Source organism: Colobus angolensis, unplaced genomic scaffold, assembly GCF_000951035.1.
Source record: "Colobus angolensis palliatus isolate OR3802 unplaced genomic scaffold, Cang.pa_1.0 Scaffold154, whole genome shotgun sequence".
Lineage (NCBI taxonomy): Eukaryota > Metazoa > Chordata > Mammalia > Primates > Cercopithecidae > Colobus > Colobus angolensis.
The window spans coordinates 2,949,162-2,968,150 of NW_012114644.1; the positions used below are offsets into that span (position 1 = coordinate 2,949,162).

At 33.3% G+C, this 18,989-nt stretch overlaps 1 protein-coding gene across 2 annotated transcripts in view; it reads right to left on the reverse strand.

Moving 5' to 3' along the window:
• The window catches only part of GRIK2 (glutamate receptor, ionotropic, kainate 2), a 747,094-nt gene that overhangs the window by 411,163 nt on the left and 316,942 nt on the right, over window positions 1–18,989 (reverse strand). For both annotated transcript variants that reach the window (XM_011936507.1, XM_011936508.1), the window contains one exon: window positions 16,919–17,092. In XM_011936507.1, the coding sequence (XP_011791897.1) occupies window positions 16,919–17,092 (174 nt within the window). The remainder of the gene's footprint in view (window positions 1–16,918; window positions 17,093–18,989) is intronic.

An 18,989-nucleotide genomic window follows, 5' to 3' on the forward strand; every position in this document is an offset into this window, starting at 1 on the left:
AAAGTGCTGGGATTACAGGCTTGAGCCACCGCGCCCGGCCTCTTCTTTACTTTTAAGATCACTGTTTGGCACTCCTCTATTCACACTATGTCCTTGGATGATCTTATCCAGTTTCTCAGCTATAAATATTATCTATGTGCTAACGACTCACAAATTTATTCTACAATCCTTTCACATGAGTTTCAAACTCATAAAACATTACCCATCTCAAAATTATTCCTTCCCAAAATAATTCCTTCCTTCATTCAACAAATATTGATTGAATGACTATTAATGTGCCAAATACCGTTAAAGGCTCAAATAATACAATAGTAAACAAAATCGCATATTCCCGCTTGGATATCTAATAGCCAATTCAAATATAATGCATCAAAAGGATGTCCTTGATTTTTTTCATCCGAAATTATGAAAGAAATGTAACCTATCAGTGTGCCGGGTTACTTACTTATTTCCCTCAGAAGCACCTTCTTGTTTCCATCTCAAGAAGTTTACACTTGTTCCTTCTGCCTAGGATGTTTTTCTGATCAATATTTGTATGGCTACCTATTTCTTATCCTTTAGGACTTATTCCACACATATTTTTCTCCCATAACCCTAGCTAAAGGGCCCTCCCCACTCCTAAATCACTCTCCATCTTCTTATCCTAATTCGTTTTCTTTCATTGTTTGTATCTTCCATGTACCACACGGAAGGTGAACTCTGTCAGTCACCACTATAGCTCTATTCCAAGAACAGTGCTTGAGACATAGCAAATTTTAAATAAATGTTAAATTAACTTAAGAAAACATGAAGCAAGCTGTGTATACCATAAGATCCTACTTTTAATGAAGTATGTACAAGGGCACAGAAAAATTTATTATAAATAATTTCCAAAGTAATCAAAGCTAACATTGGACCAGTTAATTTAAACAGTTAAGGCATATGTACTTCAAAATTTCTATGTTAATGTACAACATCTAACTGTAAATGTATTCTTAAATGTGTTAATGTAGAACCAAGACCCTTTTCTTGGGTCTGCTGATTGAAATTCCTCTTCTGCTTTGCATAATCTCCAAACATAATGGATTATCCATGATCTTCAGCTTGTTTATTTTAAGTGAAACAAGAATAAAGAGATACTTGCAAAGTACCTTTATCAATTTTTTTACGCAGTCATTTGAGTTTTCGTAGAAACAATGTTATGCTTGCACTTTTATTTAACTATTTTATGTAATGTTTAATTGAATTATGAATTAGTAGGTACAACAAGCATAAACTGGTTATAGAAAAAATACTACAGACCTTTTTTAACAATAGCAAACCATGGAGTCAAAATAGAGAAACATGATAGTAGCCTACTGATGGTGAGTTTTCTGGCTTCAGTGAATATCAATCAGTATATTTCAACTAGTGGATACAGAGCTTTGGTTACTCTTACAAATCAGTTAGGGAAAGGTAGGTTAAGAGAACTTCTACTGGTCCTTAAAATGATAATTGCCATTTTCTTTGCTTGATATGTTAATAAATGGAAAATTTTAATTTTCTTCAACATATTTTTTATAGCTTACAAACTGTCTACAGTATATTTATGTAATAGTAAATATTCAAATTATGATATTTTTAAAAGTGAATAAGCAATATCCATATTTACCTTATTGAGATTTTGATTGTTTCAAATTTTAGTTAAAATAACATTTAAGTAAGACTTTCAAATCAAGAAAACTATGCATAATTTTTGACAGTTAAATTTATGTACATCTGCCTTAGGGGCTAGAGAAGTTCATATTTTAAAGATATCTCACAGTCTTTAATTTATCGCTTATTCATTTCCCTTTTCCCTTTGATTTAGTAAAAAGATTGGAAATAGGAATAAATATTTGAAGGCTGCGAATGAAATCTGAGTTTATTTTATAGACAACATTAGCAAGAGTAATATTTTGCTTGAAAGCCGGAACCAGAATTCAAATTAACATCTCTTCTCCCAAGGCATTATTCCTAAGACTCCTGGCACATGTACTATGGAGCCACAGGCTGTTCTGGCATGATTACTAAGAAACAAGGGCACTAAAGTAAGCAGTAATTCTTTGACATTCAACACTACTTAAATTCTCTCAGCTTCTGGAGTCACTTAGTCTAGGTGGCCAAATAGATTGACTAAGTCTTTTTTTCTGAAGGATTGTAAACATATGCTCCCAAAAGTCTGAAATGTTTTTCTCTATTTCTGAAACAAACAAACGAAAAAACAGAAAACTGAGTCATTATAGAAGTGAGAAACAATTTTTCAGCTTCCAGCTTTTTGTTGGACCTCACTTCCTTTAAGTTATTACCATCATCTCAAATTCTTCCCTTTTGCAATCAATATCATCTCCTTTTCAAGTCATCTGCTTTTCCAATAGTCCCATTTCTGTGAAAAGCAGTTGAGTCCTCCTAGTCACCTAAGCTGCAAAGCTCTAAGGCCTCTTTTGTCTCCATATTATCCTTCCTTATCTCAAAAAAATCTTCCCATTCGATCATTCCTTTGAGTCCCCTGGGCTTTATACCAGTCCTTATTAATTCAGGCTTGAATTGCAGCTTCCTGCTACTTGCTGGAGTGTGTCTTAGGCATTCGCACAGAGCCACCAGATATGCCTTCCCAGAAGCAGGACAGAGCAGAAAAAGCACAAGTTATCAAGTTAGAAGGGACTGACCTTAAATGTTCAGCCTCAACCTTACTAATCTAATGTCCTTGAGCAACATACCAAATATATTGGCACCTCAGTTACATCATCTGTAAAGTGAGAAATAATGCTCATCTCACAGCATATTTTTGTGAGACTTAGAGTTAGTGTAAGGCAAACATATGTTTATATAATCACTACAAATTGCATGATATTTAGCAAGGAATGGTAAATGATATTACTTTTATTGCACTCTCCTGTTCTGATATCTTTTATGGCTTTCCATTATCTTCTTCCTAAATGGCCTTCCTACTCTCATCTATTTTTATCAAAATGCTATTTTATGTTTATATTTGAGATTCAGTTTGAGCCCTATCTCCCCCTAAATTCCTTTCCCAATAACATCAAACTGTCAAATTTTTATAACATTTATAGCAGGGTTGTCCTGCACTTGGTGATGCCAAAATAATAACAGTAAAAATTATTATTAGTAATATTTCTTATTATTAATTTAGCTCTATGTGAAAAGATAGAAATATCAGATTCTCTTTGTATAGGGATTTTTGTTTGTTTGTTTTATAAGACAGAGTCTCTCTCTGCCACTGAGGCTGGAGTGCAGTTCCATGATCACGGCTCACTGCAGCTTCGACCTCTCAGGATCAAGTGATTTTCCCACCTCAGACTGCCAAAGAGCTGGGACTACATGCATGTGCCACCATGCCAGGCTAATTTTTTCCATTTTGTTTGTAGAAACGGAGTCTCAGTATGTTGCCTATGCTGATCTTGAACTCCTGAGATCAAGCAATCCTCTCACCTTGGCCTCCCAAAGTACTGGGATTATAGGCGGGAGCCACCAAGCCCAGCTTTGGTGTAGGTTTTCATATTGTGAATGGATTCATTTAGTGACTTTTTTTTTTTTTATAGTAGATTAAAGTCAACTTTGCACCTTCTTTCTGGTAGCCATGTATATTTGACTTTACTGAGACTACTCTCTCCTCTGTTTCTTACATTGCAACTATATGTATGTATTTATAGACACTGCTCTGTCCTTCACTCCTTAGTAGTACCCAGGTCTTGAAAGTTGCTAGGAAGAAAGTGGATAAATTTACAAAGAGTCAAAGAAACTCCTAGGAGAAAAACAATCAAGACACAATCCAAGGTACCTTTGAGGGACTGAGGATGCTCAAGCAGAACTAAGTGAGAGAACACATTCTCAGCTGAAAGTGAGTATAGTGTAGACAAGGCCTGAGAATCTCAGAGAAGAGCTGGATCTGGAAATAGCTTTTGACTGATATGGGGGTCCTAACTCAGCCACCATGGGCAGACTCAGAGGTGCCTTTTGTTGCATAAACTAAAGAACCACGTAACTTAAAAAGCTGGAATAGTGGGAGTCCCGGTCAATTTGAGAGTAAATTTGAGCCCTAGTTCTAGTGATGAGTGACCAGACAGGATGTGAGGAGACAATTGGCAAAAACGACCTTCAACACTCAAGGCAATGGAAGAAAGGATGAACAGAGGTAACCATTTGACTGCCACATTTTCAGCAGAAATACCAGGACCCCAGGTCTGGCAGTAACTGCAGGAGTGTGGTGGCACTTTTTGGAGTACTTCAAACCTGGCAGCAGCTATGAAATTCTCTAACTTGAATTGAGTACATATGTGCTGAGCATCTTACAATGAAACCTGTGGTTCCATCACCCAGCGTGCTCAACCTGATCAAGTTTCTGAGTTTCTCTGACTTATCACAGGAATGTAGAATTTTATCCAAGTCCAGTGAGGTAACTGCAAGGGAAGTGAACTATTCTTCATGCTAATTGGGCACATAACAGTCTTAAGTTTTGTCTTTATGTAAAGTTATAGTTATATCCTAAACAAAAAGTAGATACATGCTCATCTAAATGCATTGTTTTCTATATACATTTCTCACTACAGGCCAGCATTATTTTCTTCAATGATTTAAGGCTATGTTTCACTTATCTTATTAAATTGGTAATTCTTCAAGTGCATACATCATGTAATCTATTTACTTATATTTTTCTTATCCTTCACATGATATAGTACCATACATTGCACAGAATAGATGTTCAGTAAATATTTGGAGAATGAATGAATGAATAGCTATACATAGGAATTTTTTATGAAGGATCGATTTGGTACCATTTCAACATCTGTGTCTGTTTAATAACTTTACTTTCCCCTTCTGGTTCAATTTGGTCACAGGGCATTCTGAAGATTAATGAATAAAATATGTATGAGTTCTTTTAGAAAGGCAAATGAAAGATCAACATAATATTTCCTCTCTGCATAATAAAGCAGGAGAATTCCTAATATCCTTTAGGCAAATTCACCCTAAAACTCTTCATTTCATTTTTGTCTGAAACATTCTTCTGATTTATTGATGTGGATTTAAAAAGTATTGGCCAAGCATATCTTGGAAATTAGTGCATCAGATTAGATTCTTGACCATTTCTTAGGCCTTTATATCACAAAACTGTATAGGCTACACTTTTAAAAATTTGTCTTTCTAATGTAAATATAATTACTCAGATAGCAGTGTCATTTAAAAAAAAAGCATCAACAATTTGATATTAAACTAGCTATAAGTCATGTTCATTTATTCAGTTAATCTTACCCAGAGTATTAAGAATACCCATAGCTGCATTCTTATTCAGTTGTCACTTTTGTACAAATAGGAATCAAAAGATCCTTTGAAAATGATGAACTGTACTCAGAACATAGTAGCACTTGTACTAAAGTGCAGAAATGACATTTATCTTGAAACAAATTGATATCACTTATAGAGGATCAACTACTGGCCTGGTGTTAGAGTTACATATTTAATCTTTAGAGTGACACTGTGATGTAGGCTGCTTTCATTGAATAGCTAAGGCAACTGAGGCTCAGAAATATTAAACTGTTAGCAAAAGCTTGCAAAGGAAGTAATAAGCAGACTGTTTTCAAGAGTTAGGTGATTCTGATTACAAAACTCTTACTCTCAGATGGAAATAGAATAGATTTAATAGTCTCCTACAACAGGCACAAAAAACCTAAGCAGAAATCCACCGTTTAATTCTGTGTCCAACAAGCCATCTTCTAAATTTAAAAATGAAATGATCTGACATTGAGAAAAAATAAATGAAACATATCATTTTCATAAACTTCTAACTAGACTTAAATATCTGTTAAATAGGGATATGTTATTGCAATAGTACATTTCAAATCATTGTAATTGGGCTCATTTTAAAAAGAAGACTACTGTATTCAAGTTTTAAGCAGAATCTGTATGAAAACTTATGATTGCATCCAACACACACACACACACACACATATATACATACACACATGCACACACATGTACACCTTAAGTATCTACTGCAGTGATGTTGCATACAACAGATGATAATTAATGCTGAAAAAATGAATCAATTAATTAAACTACAAGCACTCTGTCAAATTCTATGCTATAAGTCATGGGGCCTTTAAGAGAAGGCGATAATATAATTATAAAAAGCCAGGTAGGTTTTCAACATTTTATAGGTGAATTCATTATCCCTTTTGATCCTTATGATAACCCACTGAAATTTATTATTTCTATTTGACAAGTGAGGCTCAACGAGGTTAGGTAACTTGCCTAAAGTAACAGCATTAGAGAGGTTTGGGAATGAGATTCAGATGTGGCTTCTGACATCTATGTATGAGTTTAGTCTGTAAGGAAAAGAAATAAGAGGGTTTAGTAGACCAACTAGCTACTATCTTACCCAAAACTGGTGTGACATTCTATAAGGTTAAAAATAAAGCACAAAATCTGACAGCACATCTAAAGTGATTTTTTTTCCTGGTTTCTAATTCATCATGCTCAACTTTTTCCTTCAGATGCTTAAGGATTCTTTTATATTTGCTTCCGACAATAGTTCAGGGGTCTTTCTTTATATGTATAACCTACCTATTCTATGTTTCTGCATCTATAAAATGAGGATGATAACTGCCCCATGATGTCATGAATTAATAAGGCAGAAACAGCAGTGAAATGTAGTAAACATTAAATACGATTCACAATTAGATTATTTATATTAGATGCCAAATACAAATAGTAACATCTGCTGGTAGCTAGACTCAGAATTTGTATAAAATCATTGTTTGGGTCACTATTCCTAGGGCCACTGTGCACATCCTAACATCCTTAAAATTCATATTCTTTACATATGCATATACTCTTATTTATAATAACAGAGTTGAGTACTTTTTTGGGTCAATTAGGCAGGAGAAATTCTACATTGGTGGGATCCAGAGGTAGGTAATCTAAAACAAAAGAAATGGAAATATCTACTGAGGTATATATTTATATTAAAACATCAGAAGTAGGATTATTGTGCACTATATATAAATTTGATTGTATGCCAAGTTCTTTATTTATTTATGACAGTTTTAGCATCTCTATTTTTAAATAAAATTCTTCTAAAATTGAGCATGACTAAAAAAAGTCACAACGTATTCATTATAAATCACAGCACGGAAAATTGTTAAATTTCTTACAGACATATTGATTCTAAATTTGATGCAATCTATAGTTAAGTGTGTCATATGTTTTTTAATAAGCATTTTTATAGTTTGTAGCTAATATTTAATAATAAAAATATGCCAAAATCAGATACACACAATCGATCCCCTACTTAATGATGGTAAAACTTGTGTTTTTTTTTATTTTATGATGTTGCAAACTTGTGATTTTTTTATTTTATGATGTTGCAAAAGCCATATGCAAAAAAGTAGAAATTGTACTTCAAGGACAACTATTCTGTTTCACTTTCAGTACAACATTCAATAAATTCCATTAAACATTCAACAATTTGTTTTAAAATAGGCTTTGTCTTAAAGGATTTTGTCCAAATGTAGGTATGTAAGTAAAACTTAATGTAAGTATTCTGAACATGTTTAAGGTAGGCGAGGCTAAGCTATGATGTTAGGATGTGAGGTGTATTAAGTGCATTTCTGACTTATGATATTTTCAATTTATGATGGGTTTATAAACATGCAATCCTGTCATAAGTCAAAGAGCATTTGCATATATTGAGGGTACTAAGGCCATGTATTATAAATGCTTATCCTATTAATACTGTGACCAGTGACACTGTCTTTCAAGTAAATGGATAAATATGAGTATAGATATGTATAGATAGTATAGTTTAGTACATAAATATAGGTATGAATATGATTAAATAGATAAATATGAATATTGCTTACTATTCACAAAGTGCCTACTATGGTTTGAGTGTACCCCCTTCCAAAATTCATCTTGAAACTTAATCCCCAATAAAACAGAATTAAAAGGTGTGGCTTTTGAGAGGTGATTAAGTCGTCATCACTGCATGAAACACTCACGAAAGAGATTAGCAATCTTATAAAAGAGCTCCAGGCTGAAAGGACCACTCTCTTGCCCTTTGGTTTCTCCCACCATGTGAGGACACGGTGTTCCTCCCCTCCTGAGAATAGAACAGGGTGCCGTCCTAGAAGCAGACAGTTGCTTTCACCAGACACCAATCCTGCCAATACCTTGATCTGGGCTTCTTGGCAACCAGAACTGTGAGTTAAATTTCTGTTTCTTATTAATTATCTAGTCTCAGGTATTCTGTTATAGCAGCACAAACATACTAAGATATTACCTAAGATAATATGAATTTAGATATAAATAAGGGTTATATATTTTTATATATTTATCTCCCTCTTATATTATTTATATTTATATAAAACCATATATAAATATAAGTATTCAACTAGATGCAAATTTTAAAGACTGAGGTGAGGCCAAAGTATTTTTTATATGACATTTATTTTAAATTGTTGGGGGGAGGAGCCATAAACAAATTCCAAAAATTATTCATAAAATTGAATATGGGAAAATCTATAGCATTGATAATTACTACCAGTCTACTCCATCTCAGTTCATCCCAAATACAACATATAGCTTGGTTTGTTGTATTTTACCCTGAATGCAAAGTAGTAGCCAGAAAACATATTTTATACATTTTAAAAATAGATCCACCCTTCCTTCTATGATGAGAGTGTACTATAGTTATAGTAATAAACTTCCTTAGCCAGAACTTTGCTGTAGTATATTATGAATGTTTGAATAATAAGATTTCTTATTTGTAGGCCTCAATTCCATCTCTTACTCTCTCTTCTTTAATAATTTCAACTAGTATTTGATGATTTTTATTTTGATTTTCTATGTTAAACGTAGAATATTTATAATTATCTATTGATTAATTAGCATGAAAAAAGTTACCCCAGATTTATATCCCACTATTTCCCAATCCACTCCTTTAACTTACAACATTGAACATTATGTCAAACTTGCTGTTAACTTCATTCTCAGGTTAGAACCTGAGTGCCTACCCCAGTGAAATAATCCATTCCCTATTTTCTTGACCATGTTGTATTTCCTTTACTTTGTGCCCTGTACTTGCTTTCTCAAGTTCAATGCCTTGTTTACCTCAATAACTGGCTTGGCATTTTTGTTTTTCAAGGTCACATTCATTGCTTGTATTAATTCTACCGTGATGCCATAGTCCAGATACAGATGTGGAGTCTTAGATCTTGGAATGCTGTCAGTTCTTAGACTCTGCAAAGTTGGACTTCATACTCTTGTCAGGGCTTTGGGCATCACCTCTTCTGAGTGTCTTTGACATTGACTGTCCCTTGAGGGGCCCTCCTTCTTGAACCCCACAAATTTCTGTCTAGTTAGACTTCCTCATACCATTGGTGATTCGTCACATTCACATAAAACTATATAGCTATTGAAAGAGTTCAGGACATGTCACCCCAAAATATGCCACTTGCAGGATCAAAATATGCCACTTGTAGGATCATATACATATACATATGATATGATATAATATCACATGATATATGTACATGATCATATACATATATATGATATAGTCACATATATATGTATGTGATCCTACAAGTGACATATTAGATTTATATAATTTTATATTTTTATATAATGCCACCCCTAAAAGCCTAAATCACTTTTCCTTTGTCTTGTCACTTTTCTAAAAATATATCTTTCTTTGTTAAGAGGCTACATAAGCCCACGTTCTAACCACCCCTTGAGCTATTCCCATGAGTTCTTCAGTGTGAGTGGGTGCTGCATACAGCTATAAACTTCAGTTATTTTTTCATGTTAGTCTTCTGTCAGAGGTCCCAGATAATGAACAAACCTAAGACAGGTAGAGGAAAAGTTTTTTTTTTTTTTTTTCCTCCCCTACACTTTTAAATATAAAATAAGAGACTGAAGAAAATTGTGTGTAGAAATGTATTTATCCTTTACAAGTTGGTATTGCATAATATTATATCAATGCCTTGAAGATAAATTTTGCTCTTCAGGGTGAAGGGGAAAAAATCTCTCTTGATTTACCCTTACTTTTCCCAAATGAAAAGTTCGAAAATTGACTGATAAAAATAACATGACCATTAAGATAAAGCTTTACTGCAACTGCCATTTTTCATGTAAAAAACCATTACTTAAAATAGAAATTCCATCTCTATCAACTTTAGGTGCTTAAATGTTGCTTCTTTAATCTGTCAATGAGAAAGGCAATTAGATGAAATAGTCTATGTTAATAAAACAATGGAGGTTTTTAGGTCATCTCAATTATTTGTATTTAGATTTAATTTGTAGCTTTAGTGTATCTTAAAAGATTAATAGGCACATAAAATAAAGAAATATAGTGCCATTCTGTTATTCATACTCCATGCTCCATGTCTTTTACCATTCATTAAATCAAGCACATATAAATGTAACAAATGTTGTACTTATGACTTCATTACGTACTCTGAAGTATACAAATATTTCTGCCATATTTTATTATATTATGGACCCAAAATGTTTCTTCTGTGGTAACAACAAGAATAAGGCTAGTAGTTATAATATTTATGTTAATAAATTTTCTGAAATGTTACACATTTTTTGACAAAATACTAAGAAGTTATGTACAATTCCTGGTAAATATATGTGTGTCCCTTTCTATCATAAATGATCACAGAAAACAATACATTTTAACAAGAATTTTCAGGAAGACAGGAGAGAAGATCCAAAAATACAAAATTAAGAAGCAATCAACATCACATTTTGAACATAACTTTTGTACTAACAAAGATTGTGAAGTGATCAGAAAAACAGTTGTTATATTCCGATTTTATCAATTCCCTTAGTTCTTTGATGAAATAGAGTTATTGTCTTCATTACCAAATCCTGAGTGCCTGGTATCAAATCCTGTGTGCTGCATACAATACACACAGTATTAAAATTGATTTTTTAAAAAGTAGTTAATTCATTAATTAATTATGTTGCTACTCTTTATTCTTTTATTTTGGTGATTTAGTGCAATATAAGATGAAGCCAACTTTTTCAAAATGCTTCACCAATTTAAAAAATGTTGAGTTGGTTTGATCCAGTACTTGCCAAAACCTTATATTTATATTCATTTCAAATGAATTAAAGAAAAACAGCTACAATTAATTAAGACAAGCAAATAGCAGCAAAGGTGGGCTTATACTTCTAGCAGTAAATGAAAAAACCTGTCTCTTCTGTTCATACGTTATTTCTCTATGGTTCTATTTCCATTTTTTTTTTTTTTTTGTTTGTTTCGTTTTCTTTTTGAGACAGGGTCTTACGCTGGAGTTTAGCTGGGTGAACACTGTTCACTGCAGCCTTGACTTCCCAGGTTCAAGTGATCCTCCCACCTCATCCTCGCAAATAGCTGACTACAGGCCTGCCCCACCACACCCAGCTATAAAAGTAAATTTTTATACAGTAACAAATGATCACTTGTGTTACCTTAGTGGATGAGCTAAATTCCTGCTGTAAGATGTAAATACAAGATGCTCATTTTTTATTTTAAGATACGCAAATAAAAAAGGAAATTGTAAAGTTTGGAGTCCGTGGTCTGTTGTTAGAAAGAAATAACTGTTAGGAGGGCTTTAGAATTAAAGTATGTAAAGACTCACCTCTCATAAACATTATCTCATCCTTTGTAAAAATAATGGAAACTATTCTTCTAACTTACTATACTTTCACTATTTAATCAAAAGTATTTCTAATGGCCAAGTGCAGTGGCTCATACCTGTAATCCCAGCACTTTGGGAAGCCAAGGTGGGCAGATCACTTGAGGTCAGGAGTTGGAGACCAGCCTGGCCAACATGGTGAAAACCCATCTTAACCAAAAATACAAAAATTAGCCAGGTGTGGTGGTGTGCGCCTGTAATCCCTGCTACTCAGAGGCTGAGGCACAAGAATCACTGCAATCGGGGGAGGCAGATGTTGCAGTGAGCAGAGATCGTGTCACTGCACTCCAACCTAGATGGCAGAGTGAGACTCTGTCTCAAAAAAAAAAAAAAAAATTTATTTTTCTAAGCTTTTGCCATTGAGACTAGCCTAATTGCATCTTCTAAATGATTAGATATCTTGATGATAAAGTACAAGAGGGTAAATAAAATGCTCTCCAACATATATTTGGGGAAATGAAAGGAACTAGTGATTAGAACATAGATGTAACATGATTAAAATCAGTTAACAAATGCATTTATTCAATCAGGCAGTCACTCTCTCATTATGAACTCCTGTTTTATACCAGACATTAAACTAGGTATAGGGACTTCAAAGATTACAATATCTAGTTTTTGCTTCAGAAGAGCTAACAGTCTATTGAAAAAGTGATGTAAAAACAAACTGAAGCATTAGAGTTAACTTTCAGCATGGAGTTATACATAAGGTGCATAAATAAAGGACCACACTTATAAAGTATCTGGAGGACTCAATACAAAAAGAAGACCAGAAAATTAGAGTATGAGTAGGAATATGCCAATTATTCAAAAAAAGGAAGGTGGTTTAAACAATGGAAGTATCCTCTACTGGAACAGGTGACACATGATGAGTAACGACACATGAAAGGTGAGATGAGAGGGTGGCTTGGTGGAACAGGGAGTAAGCAAATATGAGGCTGGACAAGTTGGAAAGAGTCAGATCACAGAAGGCTTTTTAGGCTGGCAAATGAGCTCAAATCACACCTAGTAAATGATGAGAAGCCATGAGCAAAGTTCTGGAAAAAATCGTATTAGAAAGAAGGTGAATGTAGGAGAGAGATGTTAAGAGTAGGACTTCAGCGAGGGGGCTATCATGAAAGTCAGGGGAAAGATCATAACTAAGATAAAGCTCTGGGTTGAAAAGACGAATGTAGTTAAGAAAAATATTGATACAATAAAATTGACAGTGCTTAATGATTTTTGAGGTGAAAGGAAATGGAGATAGCAGTTGGTGTCCACGGTTAAACTTCTAAAACAGTAATATCCCTATAGAAATCCAAATGATATAGTCAACAAATATGGTTATTATTGATTTGTGTAATACATTTATACTATCAAGGAAATATGTGGTATTATCTATCAGCACAAGAAAAAAGTATTAATAATTATTAAGCTACTGAATGGATTACAGGTACATTGGTATTAATATGCATATGTATACTGGAACCACTGGGAAGTATTTCTGGGATATAGTTAGACTGTTTAACCTAGGTGTTTGTATCTGATTTGATTGTCTTGACCTGAAATTGCTGTAAACTCAATAAATCAATAATAAGTATCACTATCATCAGGCTCTGATTGACACTGGTTCAAAAGTGAATTCTCATCCTATAGTAAATGTGCTATATAAAGGCAGACAATGTCAGGTCAGAGGATTGGGGAAGATGCTATCTGATTTTGTAGTAAAGAACAGTAGTAACGCTCATTGAAAGGTATCTGCACATCTCCAGGAGCATGAAAAGATGGGAACACAATACAAAATGCATAGTATGGAAAGAGCTTTATAATAAGGGGTTTATGTCTGGGAAGTTCAGAGCACTAACTGGATGGTATTGTGTGGGAATGGAGAAAAGTGGGATATCATATGTTCAAAGAAACCCTCATGTGTAAAGGAAGAGTGTTGAGCTTTATTTCTTCCTCCTTAACTAGATCAGGCTTGGAAGTACCATGTGAGTTGGTTTCTTGGTTGGGTTTATACCAAGTGAAACTAAAAATTCTACTGAGTTACTAACATTAATATCTTTAATATGATGACCCCAGACTGTAGAGAAAGAAACTAAAATGGCAAGAGAAGTGGTTTTGTATTCAGTAGTAATTTAACTGATAAACAGTTATCGCAAAGGCCAATTAAAATCCTAACTCAACTAGAAAAACTCTTATGAATCCAATTTACTGTTTCCTTTTATAGCTCAAACATGAAGAAAGGATGTCAAAGTCTAAGCACTATGATCTTACACAATAGCAAATGATTATGATATTGATAATAACAGGTCTTGTTCCAAGTACTAGAGACTTTGCTGATAATCCCATTTCTTTATGGAACCATAGGGAAAAAAAGAACAAGAGATACATAAACACTGAGATCTCATGAATTGACTGAAGGGAATGTTGCCAATGCCACAATGCCAGGCTATAATTCTTTTTTCTTTTTTTTCTAACTAGAATCCTCTTAATTTACTGACTATATTCATGGTGGAAACAGCCTATTAATTTCTTTTCCTAAACATTTAATGACTTGTGAAAATGCTTACAATTTTAAATGGAAAAGAAAAAGAATACTTATGTAAGACATAAACACGCCCACATTTTAATACAGAACTTAATTAGTTTTATTTGAATAATCATGTGCTATTTTACAATTAAGAATTAATGTTATATAATGAAAATATTTTATGTATATATATATTTTTATCTTGGTATAATGTCATATGATGAAAAAAATGTTTAATATATTAATTTTTCAAAAGGGAAATTGTGAAAACAAAATCAGTTTGCATCTATTTTGAAAGAAACTTTAATGACAAACTTCATATCTACTTTATATTTAAGAACTATACCAAAGGGAAGAGTATTGCATGGAAAATTCTTCTAAATAACTTAGAAACCATGGTTTATATACAATGCCCAGGATTTTTAATAGACACATTTTTTCATCAGTCCATTTTTATTTTAACATTTGTCCCCTTCCAAGGAATCATCTGCCAGTTCAACAGGGAAAAACAGAAGAGGAATAGACTCATGCCTAGAAAGAGAGAACCCAGATCTGTAATTCTCCTAATATCCTGTCTCTCTTTCCATAGCATAGAGGTTAATTCTCTCCAAGATCTTCTACCTTGGAAATTAATACATCATTCCTGGTACTTATCTGTCTTTCAATAGTTTACATAAGTCACCACAAATTAGGGGTTCATTTCAGGATCTCTTCATTTCAGGAGATGACGTGTAAAGTCACAGAGGGACTCACATAGCTATACAGACAATACCAAAGTAAAATTGAATATTTTTTGATTCTGATACATAAAGGGGCACACTAGTCCTTGAACTCATTTATCTGTGGAAGTCAATATATAAAAGTATAAAATTGTCCTAATATCTACTGATTTACTTTTCCTAAAACCATTTAATAATGGTATTGAAAATAAATAATAAGATATTCATCCTGAAATCAAAGAAATGTAAAGAAAGCTATTATAGAAAAAGCATATAAAATTTTCACATGATCATAACAACAATTTAAAGGATAGTATACATTATCATATTAAAAAATCACATTGTCTTAAGTTTCAAAAGTTTGATTCACCATTTTTAAACTGGTAATAAAATATAACATTTATAATTTTTTCTAGTGTGCTTTTTATTTTAAATCTGGCTCCACTTTGAAGGAAAATATTTTCATTTTTAAGTTATTTAGGTATTTTCCTCTCAATAAAAATTCTCAAATATATTATAAGTTAAAACTAACCTACTAGAACTGGTCAATTATCTCTATATGCAATAAAACAAAATTTCCCCATATTGTTTCTTTTAAAAAAATTTATGGATATATTTTCAAATTCTAGTAGGTGATTTTTCTCACAAACAGAAAACAAATGTATTTTTTGTTCCATCAGAAAGCTGATGCCTTTAGGCTAACCATTTCTTCTTCACAGTCTCTATGAAAGCTCTCAATTTGTATTACAAAACCTTCTAAGGATAAAAAAATCAAATTTTCCTTTTATCCCTACAATATCAAAAACATGCTTTGAAGCCCATTGAAGTAATTAATGGAAAAATTATAATCATAATAGAAAAAGCTTCTCTACATGTAAGGATAGAGGACGTTTTTGTTTATAAATTCTCCATTTAGACTAATATTCATTAAGAGCAGATGGTAATTACCTATGAAATGTAAATATCACCCCACTGCTAAGCTATTTCCTTAATTATTGTGATACTTTAGTCTGTAGAAAAATGATTTAATAAGAAAATATCAGGTATTTATAATTTTTAAAAATAACATGATACATACCTACCTGGTCTGATAAAGTAGCCACTAGCCACATTTGGCTACTACAGAGCAAATATGACTGAAATGTGACTACTCTGAATTAATATGCATGATGTCAAATACATACCATCTTTCAAGGACTTAGTATTAAAAAGAATATCAAACGTCTCAGTCATAATTTTTATATTGATTACTTATTTAAAAATAATATTTTTTACATAGTGGCTTAAATTAAATGAACTAATAACATTGATTTTTACCTGTCTTTTGGAGGACACGGTATAAGAAAATTTAAAATTATGTATGCCTTGCCATTTTTATTGTAAGCACTGGTATAAACAATAGCATAAACAGCTAAAGTTGTTTAGCATAAACAATGAAGTTATATAAGAAGATACCCTTCTTTTATAGTTTATGCAATAGTGCATCTTCTAGAGGTTTAAACTGGGACTTGAAAATGACAAATGTGATTATTGATTAGTCTTCAGCCTTAAAGAGTGAGTAAGCTCATGGGAGAATTTTGTGTGTTTTGTGTGACATAAGTCATTTATATAACACCAGATATCAGAAATCATCATGTTGAAGAGTATTCATATATTGGTAGGTAAGATCAGAAGGATAACTATCAGATTAATATCTTCTTTTCAGTCTCTCATTTCTTCCATATAGGGAACTAATTAACTTTATAGAAATTCCTATGTTGTAGTACCCTAGTGATAGTTGTAACGCCTTTTGAGACACTTGGATGGAAGCATAAGATTTTCATACAAAATTGATTTTTAAAATTGTTAATAAAATTATTTGCATTGTAGCTCTGACATTGTGCTTTTAATGTCAAACAATTAAACTGAAGTTTGGACCCAGAAGTTAATATGCATGCAATACTATTTAGAAACACACAAACTGATCTTTAAGTGGGTATTCATACCGTCATAAATCCATCCAGCAAACCTGAGTCGGGTTTCGGAGGTGCCTGCAATCGTTCCATTGACCACTTTTCAATGATGGAGGAAACTTGGGTATTTTCTGTATTTAATATTCTGAACCCTGTCATATTAACACCACTGTATCGGTAGGGCTCAACATCAAGAGCAAAGAGGTCCTGAAAGACAAATGTTATTGTGTTGTCATTATCGACAGAGTATCTTCACAGGCATGTGTTATTGAAATAGTCACTGATTTTTGGTTCCCTTAGGTCACTTAACACCATCGTGTCAAGTGATGTTACACATCAGAAATCACCAAGATTCAAATAGACTGTCCTGATGCTTTGGCATTGCAGAGATACATGCTCTGGATGTAAAAATCTATGTATATATTTTATTCTAAATCCACCAGTGAAACAATGGGCTCTTCGATAACTTACATCTAAGGTTTGCAATAGCTTTCTTTTCTGTGTTTAGGATAGTTTGCCCTTATTTTATATATTAATATTTTACTTTAATTTTTTCTATGCCCTGCTTCCTCGCCTGGTTATTTCTGTTTTAAAAATTTTGTTTTGTCAGTGTTTCTTTGTTTGATTGCTGTTTTTAGAAAGCAAGTCACAAAATACAGCTTCTAACTAATGAAAACTATAGGAAAGGTGTGGAAAAAATGTTAAGAAGGCTAGCCTTTTTGGTTGCAGAAACAGTGCAGTTCCTTCATTTCATGTCTCACACCTAGGAACTTCACCATAAGTTCCCAATAAACACTTTATGTCTGTTGCGCTTTCTAGTCTGTATATAGGGAATGTTCTTGCTCTGCCCTTTAGTTTTCCCAGGAGATATGAGGCCAAAGTTATCATGGGAATGGATGCCACCATGACAACATGTAGCATGCGGAGTTTTGCCCTCTTTCTAGTTGGCATAGCTAACCCTCAGAACTTATGGACAATATTGAGAATCAAGGCAAGATTAATGCCATTGGTTCTGTGAACAGCTTGCCTCAGACTCATACAGCTACACAGGCTAGATAACAGGTATACAATTCAATGGAGAGCAGCTGGCATTGGCCTGAACTGTGGTCTGTGCTATGAAAAACATAGAAATCTTTAGGTTTTTATTTTTTAATGTTTACAATCTAGCCAAGGAGATAGGATATATTCAAGAGGTGAATAAATAAAGCATGACAATATATGCTAAGTGGTAAAAGAGTAGAAATCATAAGTGTAAAAGAAGTCAGAAGCAACACAGGTCATTTTCAATTTTTATGGTCAAGAAAAACTTCACAGAGCAGATGGGATCTTAGCTGTGATGAGGCTCAGAACATGCTATCCCCAAATATGGTACTTGGCTATAGGAAATTGAGAAGACACAGAAGCAGGAAGGTCACTCTGTGATCTCATCCCACCTTTCTCCCCTGAAGTGAACCATAAAAGAATTCTCTGATCTACCTCCACAGAAAGGAGGTCATAAGACTCTCATTCCAGAGGGATCCAACTCTATACCTGTCGGTCATGAAGAGTCTGAACAAATTGGCCTTGCTAAGTTTTCTGGATTTATTGCCATTAGATCATAGTCTCCCTTTGTCCAATAATTTTCCTACATAGCTGACTACTCTTTATTAAACCAAAGCAAAAAAAAGAAAAAGAAAGCTAGATTTTCCAATTTCTTTGAGTCTTCATTTCTGATGACTTTTGTGTCACATAAAATTTATATTAAATAAATGTTTATGTGTTTCTCTTGTTAACCTGTCTTTTGTTTAGAGATCTCAGCCCTGAACCTCAGGATGTGTAAGGAAAAGAAATCTTTTCTAACCTACAGTTGCCATTAAAGTAAGACTGGGCTATTGATTGGCAAAAAGAGAATTCAAAGTATGAGTGGAGACACAAAAATTAGAAGACATAAAACCTATTCAGTTCAGTTCATCAGAACATCAGTTCAGCTATAAGTGAGAATTCCTAAAGGAAAATAGTAGCAAAAGGAAACGGAAAGTTTGATTAGGATCACAGTATAAAAGGCCTTCAAATGTAAGCCTATGAGTTCTATGTATCCTAAACTAGTTGTTTCGTTTATTTTCCT